We start from the raw sequence: 15609 nt of genomic DNA, 5'->3' as shown, positions 1-15609 counted from the left end.
AAACAATATATTTGTGGTATGTACACAATATCTTTGTATCTAAGGGTAGATCTTACAAATAGAGATAATTCTCTGTAAGAAATACACAGATCACATATATTCCTCTTTCTACAGTCAGAACATCTCTGGATCTGGTAGAAACACTTAGATAACACAACACTTCCCCCAGGTAGTCAGGAAAGGATTTTCCATAGTGAGAATTCTCCATGAACTGAACTCACGTTGCTTGAACAGATCATCCTACCCTCTTAACCTCCCTAGATTTCCCTATTACCCCCCTCTACACAGTTCACACAAGTTCACAACAACCTTATGAGTCACATTGTTGTGTGATTGGATCGTATAACCCCAGGGCCGGTGCTAGGGTCCATGGCGCCCTAGGCATTTTGAAAAAATCGGCGCCCCCTGACGTGGAGGGGAGGAGACGGAGCAGAGAGGCGGCGGTGGTGAGCAATAGCCTCTTCCCCCCTCCCCGTGCATCTGAATGCAGTGCGGCGGCTGTGACAGGTATGGTCAGCGGTCGCCGCACAGTTTTAAAGTAATTTACATTCTTGTAGCGCCCTCCAGGCGCCCTCCAGAGCCCGGCGCCCTAGGCAAGTGCCTAACCTTGCCTAATGGGAGCGCCGGGCCTGTATAACCCACTAATCTCTTTTTACCTTTGCAATCTGGCTGGACCAATGTGCAATATGATGTAGCATTTAATCCATGCATAAAACTCCCATTGTCCCATAGATTGTAGACTAGTGAGCAGGGTCCTCTTACCTCTCTGTCTGTCTGTATTACACAGTATTGTTTTATTACTGTGTTTGTTCACAATTATATATATATATATATATATATATATATATATATATCAGGAAAGCAAAGCAGAAGAAAGAAGCAGCCTACTGGGATAGAACAGCGGCTGTCCGATTACAACAAATTGCTCCCGTTTCCCAGATACAGAATACAAGTCATAGTTTTCCTGGGCTGTTCACATCAACTTGCATTTTGGCACTTTGACTCATGTTAATTAATATACCATAACCAATGTTAATTTTAGCTTCCCCTGTACAACACTGAGGGCTAGATTTACTAAGCTGCGGGTTTGAAAAAGTGGGGATGTTGCCTATAGCAACCAATCAGATTCTAGCTGTCATTTTGTAGAAGGTACTAAATAAATGAAAGCTAGAATCTGATTGGTTGCTATAGGCAACATCCCCACTTTTTCAAACCCGCAGCTTAGTGAATCTAGCCCTGAGTATTACGTTGTTTTCTTTAATAATCAAAACCAATAATAATAAATTGTGGTCGGACCCCTTCCATTGCTGTACCACTTCTGGCCAGCAGGAGGTAGTGGAGAACCTTACTACTGCTTACTTCAGGCTTGTACTGCCATTGTAAGCACCCTGTGGCTCTCAAGAATTTGTGGAACCACAACTCCCATCATGCTCTGCTTGCAGGCACAATTTGGGGCCCTCTGGGTTATAAGAGGACATATTTAATGTTTAGTGGATCGCCATTTAGGAAATTCTAAGTCAGAAAAACCCTCTGGTCATAGAGAGAATCGACTTACAAAGTAATTGTTATTATCCTTATAATCTATAGTAGAGAGTATATTATTTCTTATAAGACACATTTTCCCAATTTACTATTAAAAAAAGAATTCCCACAACACCCTGTGCTCCAACTAGCATGTCTGTGAGCCCTGTGATATGGGGGTAGCAGCACTTTGACATTAGGCAAATGTAAAAATGTGATGTTTATACAGTTATTTGTCAGACATGAATCCTCTCTGTTCTCTAATAATATACTGGAATTTATATGTTTAACACATGAAGATATACAGTATGTGGGTATCTGCTTATTATACAGACATCGAAGTCTGATCCTGCTTATTGCAACACTACAAGCCTTATTTATTAAGGAAAGTAAAGCATAAAAAAGGAGTAACTTTGCACCTGGGCAAAACCATGTTGCATTGGAGGGGGAGGTAAATGTAAAATGTGGGGACAGATCTATAGTTGGGATTGGGAATTAGTGGCGCTATATAAATAAATAGATGATGATGATGATGACATGTCCTAGATCGACTTTAAATTTCAGCGTAAAAGTAAAGCTATCAAGTATTTATGTGCTGCATAAAAAAACAGCCAGCATTTAATTTATGTGCAAAGTAATAAATTAATTTGCGCCCTTTGCATTGTAACATGGTTTTGTCTAGGATCAAACTTACTCTTTTTTTTGCTTTGCTCTCCTTAATAAATCAGGCCCAACATGTATAAGAAAAAGGACAACCGCAAAATGGTGACATCGTTAACGACATCTGCCAGTCTTAGGTATACAACTGTTCAGAATATCTCAGTATTCACGTGTTCTGAATAGCAGATATCTAAGTAATCCCATGTTCTGGATAGCAGATGACTGGATATTCCCATGTTCTGAATAGCAGACAACTCAGTAATACCAAGTTTTGAATAGCAGATAACTCAGTACACCGGTGTTCTGGGAGGCAGAAAAATGAGTACACTCAGTGTTCCGAATAGCAGTCAACTAGGTATTCCCATGTTCTTAACAGCAGACAGCTCGGTGATACATGTTTTGAATAGCAGATAACTGAGTACCCCATTTTCAGAATAGCAGATGGCTCAGAGATCCCATGTTCTGAATAGCAGATAACTGAGTACTCCTGTGTTCTGGATTGCAGATAACTGGGTATTCCCATCTTCTGAATAGCACACAGCTCAGTAATACATGTTTTGGATAGCAGATAACTGAGTACTCCCATCTTCTGAATAGCAGACAGCTCAACAATCCCATGTTCTGAATAGCAGATAACTCAGTACTTGTGTTCTGAACAATAGACAACTCAGAACAGCAGTAAATAATATCAAATATGCTGTATTAAAATAATGGACTACCAAGAGTTACATGAAGCTATTCAGGTGCATGCTATTCGGCTATTCAATATATATGTGTAACCAAGGGTGTGATTCATTAAGGATCTTACCTGGAGAAACTTCTTATTTCAGTCTCCTGGACAAAACCATGTTACAATGCAAGGGGTGCAAATTAGTTTTCTGTTTTGCACATAAGTTAAATACTGACTGTTTTTTTCATGTAGCACACAAATATCAACTTTAAATTTCAGTGTACAAATAAGCTATCAAGTATTTGTGTGCTACATGGAAAAACAGTCAGTATTTAACTTATGTGCAAAACAGAAAACTAATTTGCACCCCTTGCATTGTAACATGGTTTTGTCCAGGAGACTGAAATAAGAAGTTTCTCAAGTTAAGATCCTTAATGAATCAGATCATCTTCTTGCACTGATCTGACACGTTACTTTTGAGCACTAATTACAAGGAATAATGTGATACCACTGCTCACTAATACATACAATTTATTAAACAAGTGTTACTATACATTTTTAACAAAGTATCATTGACATAACTAATTATAAAGCACCAACAATTCTGTAGCCCAGTATAATTAGGTAATAAAAGCCCAATACTGTAATGCAGATCCACCAATAAAGTGCATTAAGGAAGTAACACACTTATTAAGCAGATGTTTGCTGTGGCCCCAGCCTGGCCAGGGGCCCACATCATGTACAGTAAGGTTCTCCCTGTCCCCTCACTGAGGGGACTGAGCAGCAGCTGCCTCTCACCGGCTCAGTCTGGCTGAAGGACGCCTCTGATTGGCTGCCAATGACATCAGCTGCCGTGCTAGAGTCAAACTGTACAGTGAGATGGAATACCACCTGGCCACGCCCCCTGGAACCCCCAGCCTATCCGGGTGCAGTGGGAATCGTCCTCTCCACGCCCCCTCCCCCCCCCTCTGGTGTAGTGAAGTGTCAGTCATCTCAGGACACGCCCATTTCGAATCTTTCATTACTCTGTGCAAAAAAGAAAGTAACTGTGTCGGACATCAATGGATACAAGTGAATGGGAGCTGAATAGATAAATCAATAGGAAGCAGGACAAGAGCCAGACGCTGGGGGGACAGGCTCATCTCAGCACAGTAAGTGACTTGCATGGGGGATACTGTAACAGAGGTGGCTCCAAAGCACCTGATGATTAGCACAAACTGGTCATTTAATTTTGTTACAATGCTGCATGTTATCCCCCCAGCCCCCCCTGGTCTGCCTGACTTCAGGGGGTGTGCTGTGGCTGTAGGTAGCATGCTGCTGTCTTCTATAAAACTGCTGCAGTAGGAGTGAGGTGAGTACTATCCTGCATCCTATCTCCACATTAACCTCTCTTGACAGCCTCCTTTTGCATCCAAATAATGGTACATAGGATGGAGGCAGGGCCTGACTTCTGATTTAATGGGGCTTTTTTTTAAAAAAAAACAAAGATATATAGCAGCTGCATTATTATCTTCAGGAACAGAGCTTCTCCTGCTGCAAGGATGCGGATGTTTTTACGCTTACTTTTGACAGGGATCACTGGAAACTTAACTGTTGGCTGGCTGAGGGCTAACAGGAGATTCGTGTGTGCTGGCATGTTAGTGAAAACACTCTTATGCGTCATAGGTGCAGAGATCATAATGCAAATTAACACAAGAGAAATTGAACATATAGTGAGAGTGATGGGACTAGACTGTCAGTGACTTGAGGATGTCTGGTTGGGTGTCTGAGAATCCTAACTTTAAGTGAATAAAATCCATCCCTCTCTGCAGTCTGTCTGTGATTTTGCATCAACTGCCTCTATCAGGTTGTTTGTTATTTCAGATTTTGGTTCTGTTTTATTGAACATCTTTTCTCCTTAGGATTACTGAGTAAAAGTCTGTCTCTGCTGGGTGTTGCAGCTTAAACAGAACAACACTGCAGACCGACACTAGACATACAGCTCCCTCTTGCTCATTACTGGCTAATTCTTAATAGGTCAATATAGAATGTATGTTGCTAGCGAAGAGATGGGGGTTTATAGAGGGTAGCTTTATTTTAGCTCCAGTCACTGGGCTGTAGTGCACGTCCACCGACGATATTTTTAGCAGCTTTGTATCCTCGCCATAAAAATCCTCATGTCATTTGTTATCTGTCGACTTCCACAGAATGTCGTAAAGACTTAGTTAAGTGACATTAACCACGCACACAAAAAAATTGACTTTTTTTTGCTTTAGAAAAACTTTTAATATTATGCTCCATTATTTATTTGACATGATGTTTGCAATATGATACTTTGCAGACCTCTATCAAAGGAATATTTATGACAAGTCGTTGAGTATAGTCGCTGGACTGATGTGTCCCTTCTGCTTTGCAGCTCATGACCAGCTATTGAACTTGAATTGGCCGTGCCGTGAGATTCCCCATGCCTCCGTCTCCTCTAGACGACAGGGTTATTGTGGCACTATCCAGACCCGTGAGACCGCAAGACCTGAAGCTCGGCTTGGACTCTTCCTCCCTCGTTTCCGCCTCAGGGAGTGGCAGCTGTAAGTCTCTGCTCAGCACAAGTGCAGTGTCCCTCGCCGCTACAAATCTGGGGTATATGCCCTCTTCCAATAGCTCTACTCGCTCTCTGGGTTGTGGATGTAGTAGCGGCAGTTGTTGCAGTGTGGCCGCTTACGAAAAGGACAGTCAGATCCAGGCCATCAGCAGCACTACCATTACCAGCAGTGTTGCCGGACCCTCCTCAGCCTCTTGCCCTTCCAACCAAATGGTCAACAACAATGAGAACAGTGGTACGTTAAGTCCGTCTGGTGGGGTTGGCAGCCCAGTGTCTAGTACTACCAAACAGTTTGCCAACATAAAGATCATTTATCCCAATGATCTGGCCAAGAAGATAGCAAAATGCAGCAAAACCCACCTCCCCAACCAAGGGCCTGTAATCATTGACTGCAGGCCCTTCATGGAGTACAACAAAAGCCATATTCAAGGGGCCGTGCATATTAATTGCTCTGATAAGATCAGCAGGAGAAGGCTTCAGCAAGGGAAAATAACAGTGCTGGATTTAATTTCGTGCAGGGAAGGCAAAGACTCGTTCAAGAGAATCTTTTCCAAAGAGATTATCGTTTACGATGATAATACCAATGAACCAAGCCGGGTGATACCCTCCCAGCCGCTCCATACGGTTTTGGAGTCACTGAGAAGGGAAGGAAAAGAACCTTTGGTGCTGAAAGGTAATGCTAACATGCAAATTCTGGTGTCTGCAACATATATATGTATATATATATATATATATATATATATATATATATATATATATATATGTAACATGTATGTGTAATGTAGTGTAGGATAGCATTCACTGGGTTTTTCCATTGTACAAAAAAGTATTGGATGAAAACAGACATTATGGTCTTTGTTGGATCAGTATATATTCTCCTGGAATGTTACGATGTTCTAGATATTAGAAGATATAATACTAAGAAATCACTTATGATAAAAGCAATGAGGTATCTTATTTTAATAGGATGCCACAGCAACCAATCAGACATGCTTTTATTGGTCTACCTTGCACCAGACCAATCAAAATGAATTGCTGATTGGTAGACATGCAGGTTTGCACTTATTTGGGTAAGTAACTGCTATGTTTCACATCATTTTAGCTGGGTAAATCAGAGGGACTCTCATGAGAGATGTTTGGTTTGAGATGTTTTTGGGCTTATTTAATAAAATAGTGCAGAGAACAATGGTGAGCTGTAACCCACAGCAACCAATTAGATGTGAGGTTTCATGATTCTGACCACAGTAGGCAGCTAACAGCTGATATCTGATTGGTTAACAAGGATGATTGGAGCTCATTGTTCTTCTTGCCAAGTTATCGAACATTTTGTTTCATGGTGATTCGGCCACTGGAGGCGCTGTTGTTGTTGTTGTTGTTGTTCCATTGTCGACGGTGCATAATAGTTCAATTGACCTTTGCAAAGTAATGAAATGAAAGTATGAAGCCCGTTAGTATCCTCTACACAGTGTGGCTTCTGTCCAAATGTTTTACTTAACATTTACAGAAAACAAACCAGCTCAGTAAGGAAAGTTTTAACAAGGTCATTGAGTTAATGGAATATTTTCTTAGATTGTCTTTCCTGTTATATTTGTACTCACAGTATGAATATGCCGTGTCAGGTAACTCTATCCCGACTTGTGTGTTGGCGCTGAATTATGTGAATTATAATGGACCCTTTTCTGAACTTCAGAACAGTTTAAGATGTTTCATAAGCAACTATTTGTTCCCACGATGTGATCGTATTATCTACGTGTGGCTCATAAACATATCTGAATTGAAAAATCTTAATCAAAAAGATCATCTACAATATGATCATCATAGTTTTAAAATTGTATCACACAGTGCTTGAAAACAATGGTATGTTTAGTTGTTGAATGATAATAATTAGGCAATTCTCTTTTCTGTCATTGAGCGTTATTTAAAGTTTATCAGATTTAGATCTTTGAAAAAAGATTCAAATTTATAGAATTGTGTGTCTGTGTGTGTCAGTGTGTGTGTGTGTCTGTGTGTGTGTGTGTCCGTGTGTGTGTGTCTGTCTGTGTGTGTCCATGTGTGTGTGTGTCTGTGTGTCTGTGTCTGTGTGTGTGTGTGTGTGTGTGTTTGTGTGTGTGTCTGTGTCTGTTTGTGTGTGTCTGTATGTATGTGTGTGTGTCTGTGTGTGTCTGTATATGTGTGTGTGTGTCTGTATATGTGTGTGTGTGTGTGTGTGTGTGACTGTGTGTGTGTGTACCTAAACTCATCCCTTCTATGCCATGATATTAAGAATTCATTACTCTAAATATTAATAAGCTGTTTTCCCTCATAATTATTCACCTAACTAACATAACAGTCGGTGCCATCTGCCATTTGCTGTTAACAATATTCAGACAAGAATACTGTTTTCTACAGACATCCAGGTATCAGAGCCTGGAGAATTTTTATAGTGAGGGTGTTGTGAACATCTGATTGGACAACCACAGCAACAGTCCAATCAGGTTCCTTTTACACCCTGACAGAGACTCATCTTTCAGAATTCTCTCGGTTCTGAGCTTGGGGGTCTCCAGTGGTGTGGTAGGCGGAGAGGTGAGAGGGGTAGTCATACCCTGAACTTGGATATAATATTTGTAGACAGCACCTTGATGTGCTACCTTTGCCGATGAATGGATGTTTTTTTTCCTATCAAGGGTCTAGCTCTGGGGGCCTTTTATTAGCAATAATTGCTTTGCTAAGCTGGGGTCCCCAAAAATGGCCTTGGAAGCCACTACAGACCCGCAGTCTCCATGCTGTACAGCACTGGTCTAGTACAACATGGTTTATACTGGGTGGGCAGGGATGGGAGTTCGTTATTAAAGGAGAACTTCACTCAAAAATTCAGTTATGGGTGGAGTAAAATAAGTTATACATAGATGCACAATATTGCCAACTACCCAATCAGACAGCCCCCCGATGTCGGCCTTGATCAGGGGGTGGAGTCTTCACTTGATGCAGATAATCCTGAATGTCATTGGTAGTTCTTTTGAACTATTTTTAGGTTTCACATTCATGTTGTTTCAAAGTGTAAGATAAAGAAAAGAAGTTTCCTAAATAAAACGTGGCCCACTAAAGTGGTATTATGACTGTTATAAAAAATATTTTATTTTTTGGGGAGGAGGCTTTTTCCACTTGTTCACAGCACAATTTCAGTGTGATGCATCATTCATAAGTTAACAACTTTTTTATTTTAGAACCTTAAGAGCCACCATGGTATCTCCATAGCTATGTCCAGCTGTCAGTCAAATGTTTTCTAGGGACGGTGATTGTAACAGTGACATCTGGAGGCTGGAAAAGGAATTACACCCAGTTTCTTTTCTAAATAACAGTTTTGCAGAACTCCGTTATATAAAACAATATTTGATCATACAACACATTAAGTGTTACTATATTACATTGTTTACAATCCAGTAACATTTACAACAAAATAGATGATGACATAGAACAAAACCTGTGATTTAGGGACGTTCCAAGGCAGACAAAGATGTCCAAAATTGAATGTAACCTTTAAATTCAGGTTTGTTATAACTGTAACACTTGTTTAAGTTACCTGCTGATATGTTATTACAGTTAGAGGTCTCTTTCTTTGCTTAAATGTATTGTGTTGACGTACTACTGAGATTGAGGGTGATGTGCAGCCCCTACAAAGGGGCTGCCCAAAATGTAGTTCATTTTGGGCAGTAGCTTAGGTGAATTTTTTACATTGTTTTTAGTCTTTCCTTATTGAATACCCATAACTAAAAATACATATTTACAGCTGACTAAGATACTAAAAGAAAAGCCGTTTTGTCCTAAAAGAAAAGTATTAAAAAATTTTAGAAAAAAATTCTTGGCAAAAAAACGACACAGCACAAAAAAATACTGGGCCCTCCCGAGGTCTTAAATTGGGCACCCTGGCAGTGGAAGGGTTAAAGCCAGAGTATGAGGCCCGGCAGTAATCCGTGTCCTTTCTGCTCCATTTGGGATTCTCTCCTTCCAGAAAAACTGGCAAGATGTCATTTTTTGAGCAAATGCCACCTACGCTGCCCTCGGCGATCAACGAGAGCCGTCCTCTCCGCACAGGGTCACCGACGCTGCTAAGAGTTATTGAAGGCAGAAGCCAGAAGTCATAATCTGTAATTGTTTTAAGCATTCACAATGTGCTAAGTACCATTATTCAGTCATATATAGATGATGAGGTCCAGGGATCAAATTGAAATGAGATTCAGTTATAAATTCTGCTTCTTTAACAGGCTGAATGTCATTGTTGATGTATCAGTTGATTTTTCTCCTCAATCGAAAAGCATTCTATTTTGCAAGTTCTTAAATACTCCTACGTTTCTTTAATAATAATCAGTTTTTCCAGCTGCTCAATAACCACGGACCTAAGTTTTTAGTGGTTGTGAACTTTATTTGAAACTCACAAGCTAAATATAACCGAGTCTGCTTTAGTTTCAGTGAACCAGTCAATCCAATTTAGTGACACATGGGCAAGACTTTGACAGGGGGCTGTCATACCGGGTGTGATCATGTCCTCCACTGAAGCTTGCAAAGAACCAAAATTCAGTGTTATTAATCTCTACTGAAAGCTGTTTCTAAAGCATTCACTGTTAATGTTAATTGTAAGAATAACATACTAAACAGTGTCCGAAAGGCTTAAAGTCAAACAGACGTACTTTTTCTTTTTTTAACTAGAATAGAGCAAAATAACCTACATTTGTAGCATAAACATAACTACTACATATAGTAATTATTTATTAACAGGTTTTTTCATATAGTGCCTACAGTTTATCATTGTAAGTAAGATAGAAGTTATTGTTCTTTGGAAAGAAATTGTGGAAAATATACAGTTATGCTTGTAGAACATTCCAGCTTAGCTCTCATAATAGTATTAATTATTATCGTAGATTGGTAAGGCTCCACAGTGATCCGTACTGCTGTACAGTAGGGAAAACGGGACAAACATAAAACAGGGGCAGTTTAAGGTGAGCTCTAAAAAAGAGATGGGTTTTCAGAGAGCGTCTGAAGATTTGAAGGCTGTGGGAAAGCCTGATTGAGCGTGGTAGGGAATTCCATAAGTGGGGAGCAGCACGGGAGAAGTCTTGTAGACGGGAGTGAGAGGGGGTTACCAGAGACGAGACAAGGCGCAGGTCAGAGGTAGATCTTTGAGGGAGTGTATTTTGATATGAGATTTGAGATATATGCAGGGGTGGTGTTGTTGAGGGCTTTGTAGGTAAGGGTGAGTAATTCGAATTGGGTTCTGTAGGACACAAGGAGCCAGTGTAGGGATTTGCAAAGCGGTGCAGCAGATATGGAGCGGTGAGAGAGGAAGATCAGTCTTGCAGCGGCATTTAGGATACATTGAAGTGTGGATATATGGGTGTCAGGAATGCCAGATAGTAGGAGGTTGCAATAGTCAAGACGGGAGATGATGAGAGAATGCATAAGAGTTTTGGTAGCACGTTGAGTAAGAAAAGGGCGTATTCTGGCAATGTTTTAAAGGTGGAGTCGACAGGACTGGGAGAGAGTCTGGATGTGAGGAATAAAGCAGAGGGTGGAGTCAAATGTGACACCAAGGCAGCGGGCTTGGTAGACTGAGGAAATTGTGGTGTTATTGACAGTAATGGAGATTTAAGGGCAGGTGGTGACTCAGAGAGGAGGGAAGATAATAAGATCTGTTTTGGACCTGTTGAGCTTTAGGTAGCGTTGGGACATTCATGTGAAATTTATACTGTAAGATCCAGTGGGGCAAGGACTGATGTGAAAGACAACATATTCTCTATACAATATTCGCAAATCGCCTTCTTGGACCTTTCCAGAGACGCTCAGCGGGACATCACTCCAAATTCAACAGCATCGGTAATACAGGGAGTTAAGAACTTGTCATTTTTTTATGTACGGCCCAGTTGCGGTACATAGATATATACATAATTTTTTTTTTTAAGAAAACTATTGCTTTAAAGTACTTAAGTTGGATTTAAAGTTTATTTCTAAAGATTAACATCCTGCCAGCTTAGACTTTTAAATGTCACTTCTGGTTTCTAAACACAGAGGGTATGTTATCAATAGGTTAGTTTTGCATATACAGGAAAAACTTCAGTGGTTTAAAAGATTTCTCTGGTTGTTACAGATGTTTCTTCTTCCTCAGAACTAAAGACCAGAAAAGTGTTTTCGGAAAAAAATACGTAGTTGCAGTTTTTTTAACACAACAAATACAGTTGAGCAGCCTACATGGCAGACACAGATAATACTGATTTCATTTATTAGGCAAAACATTAAGGGGTCTATTTAACAAAACCCAGCGACATGGAAGAGTCGCCATTTGAATTCTCCTAGGGCAGTGGAGCGATGCTTACCTTACCGCTACGCTAACATATCATTATAATATTTAATATAATTAAAATATGTGTCTGTAGAAAAAATGCTTTATTTAAATAATAAAACATTTCTTACTTTCATTATTTTCTATCGCCAAACTGAGATGGCGATAGCGAAGGAGGCTTGCGGTGGAATGAGTACCGATGCGGTCCTTGTTAAAAGGACTTTGTCATTGCATGGGGAAGCTGTCCCATGGGTGGGAATATTGTGGGGCAGGGTGGTAGTTAATGGGCAGCCTAGCACTTCACAGTACTAGCCGTCTGGGAGCTTGGCCACGCCTTCATCGTGGCGTTACCACGCCCCCTGTCCCACTGCCAGGGACTTGCGAGTTAGAAGGTATTTTTTGTTAATAATTTTAGGGGACAGTGCCGCCTTCCAAAACAGTTAGGACTGCCGGGACTAGGAGGTGCCTAATTGGGTGCCGTGCAGCAATTCCGGGGTGTGGATGGACTAGTACTTCAGAAGCACTAGACACGCCCACTGGAGACGTGACACACCCATAGTCTGTCACTGACACGCCCCCAACATGACACAGCAAATGACCCCGTTTCACACTGTCCTCGATTAACGAATATATATAATTCATACTTGCCAACTCTCCCGGAATGTCCGGGAGACTCCCGCATTTCGGGCGAGTCTCACGGACTCCCGGGAGAGTATGGAAATCTCCCGGATCTGCCTACTTCCTAGTGAAGTGGGCAGAATTAGGTCCAAAATGCTGCAATTCTCCGTCCCCGTCCTCCGCTGTAAAATGACTCATTTGCCTCATTACGTTACACCCACATCCCTCGGTAGACTCCCGGACGCCAACTACAAAAAGTTGGTAAGTATGCTATAATTGTTGCGAGGTATGCCCCAGAAGTAGGATATGTGGGATCAACTAAGACAAATGTAGACACTTAGGGGCGTTTCTGCATTCTCAAGAATTACCTTTATTTTCTATGTTGTATGAGACAGTTAAAAGCTAGTTGCTGATTGGTTGCTATGAGTTTAATAAATATTTGTGATTTGGAGCAATGTCGATAAGGACCCATCACTTTTATCAGTTTCTGATGAGGTTTTCATGAATTTGCTGAAGTCTAAGAACAAACTATGGGCCATGGATAGAAGCCAAAAACTGGAAGGGCATACTGGGACTTGTAGTTCTGTGCCACTGGTTCCTTAAGCCTGGTTAAAGCCAGACTTGTCCACTCTTCCGGAATGTCCGCGAGACTTCCGAACTTTGGGTAGGTCTCCCGGGAGAGCAGGAAATTCTCCCGCATCCTGCCCACTTCCAGTGGAGTGTGCAGGATAGGAGCCTCCATGATGCGATTAGCGGTGAATCGCGTCATTTAGTCCCCACCCCTAGGGGAAAAATGACATTTGCCGCGACACTGTACCGCGGGGCCAGAATGATAAGATTCGCCGTGCCCCTCCCCCCTCCGTCCTCACACTTCACCCAGAGGGAAAGAGTAAAAGGTTGGTATGGTTAAAGTATAAACCTGAAGCCTATGGCTGACTGGTCATGCTGGAACTTGTAGTTCCACAGCAGTTGTTGAGCTACAGGTTGCCTATGCCTGAGGTAAGCTTAAACCTGGTGCCTACACATGCTGACATTTGTGGTTCGTCAGCAGCTGGAGAGCCACAGCAAGTATAAGACTGGTTTAAGGTCACTCCGGGGTATCTCCGCAGATTAGGGCTGTGCACCATTTTGGTAAGATTTCCTTGTCTGCGAGGGATCCGTGGCGATAGGAGTTTTCTGCTTGTATCCCCAGCGGTCAGAGTGTGTGTAAGGACAGAGCACATCTTAGTATATACCTTCCAAGCCCACTAACTGCAAAAAGATCAACAGATTCTCTCTCTGGAACCCAGACCAAGTTTCCGTCCTGCCCTAAACTTGACCTGGAGCTGTTGTGCGCTCACACTAAACAACCTATATCTTTTCTAGCATAAAGTCCAGTCTGCGTGTTTCTATCAAATCGTGCGGCCGACCTGCTTTATTTTTGGGAGATGTATTTTCGCACTCTGCAATTCAGTCATAATTTATTGCCGAGACAACTGATCCCCCTGTTTTTGTGTTGATAAACACTGGTTGCTAGCCGACCAGTCCAAGTTTAAACCCCCCCTCCCCCACCTGCTTCCACACGCTCCATGTTTGGTCCTACTTCTCACACAGGCAGCTCAGCAGCGTTTCAATACTACAAGATCACATAGGAGAGAAATTGATCAGAGACTGCCTAAGCCGCGGGGATGAAATTACTGCTGCAGTTCATAACACCCGTGCAGGGGCATTCTGGGTACAAACCGGTTTACGCAGACTAATTCAGCAGGTTTTTTCTTGATCAATTTAAATATCTCTGTATATCGCCTGTAAACTTTTCATCTTTGGTTTTATCTGAACTGATTGCCTTACGTGTGCAGTTTATATGCTTATAAATGTAGAGTGTTGTAATATGGGATATTATAGTTTAGCTCACTGTTCTTGTTAGCTCTCAAAGCTGATTGGCCGATTTGTGGGCAGCACGGTGGCTCAGTGGTTAGCACTTCTGTCTCACAGCACTGTGGTCATGAATTCGATTCCCGACCATGGCCTTATCTGTGTGGAGTTTGTATGTTCTCCCTGTGTGTGCGTTGGTTTCCTCCGGGTGCTCCGGTTACCTCCCACACTCCAAAAACATACTGGTAGGTTGAGTGTGTGTCTATATTTGGGAATTTAGACTGTAAGCTCCAATGGGGCAGGGACTGATGTGAATGAGTTCTCTGTACAGCGCTGCGGAACTAGTGGCGCTATATAAATAAATGATGATGATGATGGGTATTATTCTCCTAGTAATACCTGGTTATTTTGGCAGCCAGTCAGCTTTGGAGCGTGCTGCAACAATCAAGGGCACCAACAAGGGGGGGAGACAGGTACAAAATACCAGGGCCCAAGCCTTCCTGGGTGTAGTGGGGGGAGCCACCAGCCTGGTATGGCCACGCCTTTTTCGGCAACTGTGTAATGGGCCCCAAGAAGTTGCTGTACCAGAGTCCAAAATTTTGCTTGGCCACAATAGCTGTCGATGAGAAAAAATATGCCACTTAACACCAACTCACACAAACGACACTCAAATATGTCCAGTGATGCCCATTTTTTGGTTAACCACACCCACTTCCAGGTAACCCCGCCCAACACACTTCCCCGAACCTTTCGAATGTCCTTAACTCAGGACTCTCCTAAGGTCTACCCAGTATGAGAAGCCTTCCAGCAAGTACCCCCCAAGAAGGTCAACACAGCCTATAATAGTAATAAAAATAGTAATAATAATAGTATAAATCTAAATAATTATTACTTAAATGAAGACCTTACTGGAGTGGTTCCCAACTGTGGTTCTCAAACCCCTCTAACAGGCCAGGTTTTAAGAATATCCATGCATGAACATAGGTGGTTGAATGAAAATTAAAGACTATCCCTAAAACCTGGACTGTTGGGGGCGAGAGTCATGTGGGAACACCAGGGATCAGACGTAGTACATGGCTGATACTATGTCTACAGCCTGTCAGTGCATAGACTGGATAAGGTAAATTTGATGGATAAAGAGAGCAATGAAGCAGAAATGCTGTAAGAGTTGTTGCAAACTGTGTATAAAAAGCTGTGATGCGGTATAGCCACAACAGGCCACCGTAGTGATAATATTATCATCATCATCATTTATTTATATAGCGCCACTAATTCCACAGCGCTGTACAGAGAACTCACTCACATCAGTCCCTGCCCCATTGGTGCTTACAGTCTAAATTATTTAACACACACAGACACAGACTGGGGTCAATTTGTTAGCAGCCAATTAACCTACCA

General features: G+C 41.8%; 1 protein-coding gene across 2 annotated transcripts in view; it reads left to right on the top strand.

The window, feature by feature from the left end:
• The first annotated feature begins 3858 nt into the window (after positions 1 to 3858).
• DUSP10 (dual specificity phosphatase 10) overlaps positions 3859 to 15609 on the top strand; it is a 45773-nt gene continuing 34022 nt past the window's right edge. Inside the window, exons 1-2 of one of the 2 annotated variants that reach the window (XM_075204285.1) lie at positions 3859 to 4002; positions 5247 to 6102. In XM_075204285.1, coding sequence (XP_075060386.1) covers positions 5295 to 6102 — 808 coding nt within the window. In that variant the 5' untranslated portion in view covers positions 3859 to 4002; positions 5247 to 5294. Of the gene's footprint in view, positions 4003 to 4116; positions 4203 to 5246; positions 6103 to 15609 lie in introns of those variants that run through there. The other variant, XM_075204286.1, reaches the window with a different exon arrangement.

This window comes from Mixophyes fleayi, chromosome 3, assembly GCF_038048845.1.
Source record: "Mixophyes fleayi isolate aMixFle1 chromosome 3, aMixFle1.hap1, whole genome shotgun sequence".
Classification (NCBI taxonomy): Eukaryota; Metazoa; Chordata; class Amphibia; order Anura; family Limnodynastidae; genus Mixophyes; species Mixophyes fleayi.
Note: the sequence above shows the minus strand (reverse complement) of the source record. Positions and strands in the feature narration are given on the sequence as shown.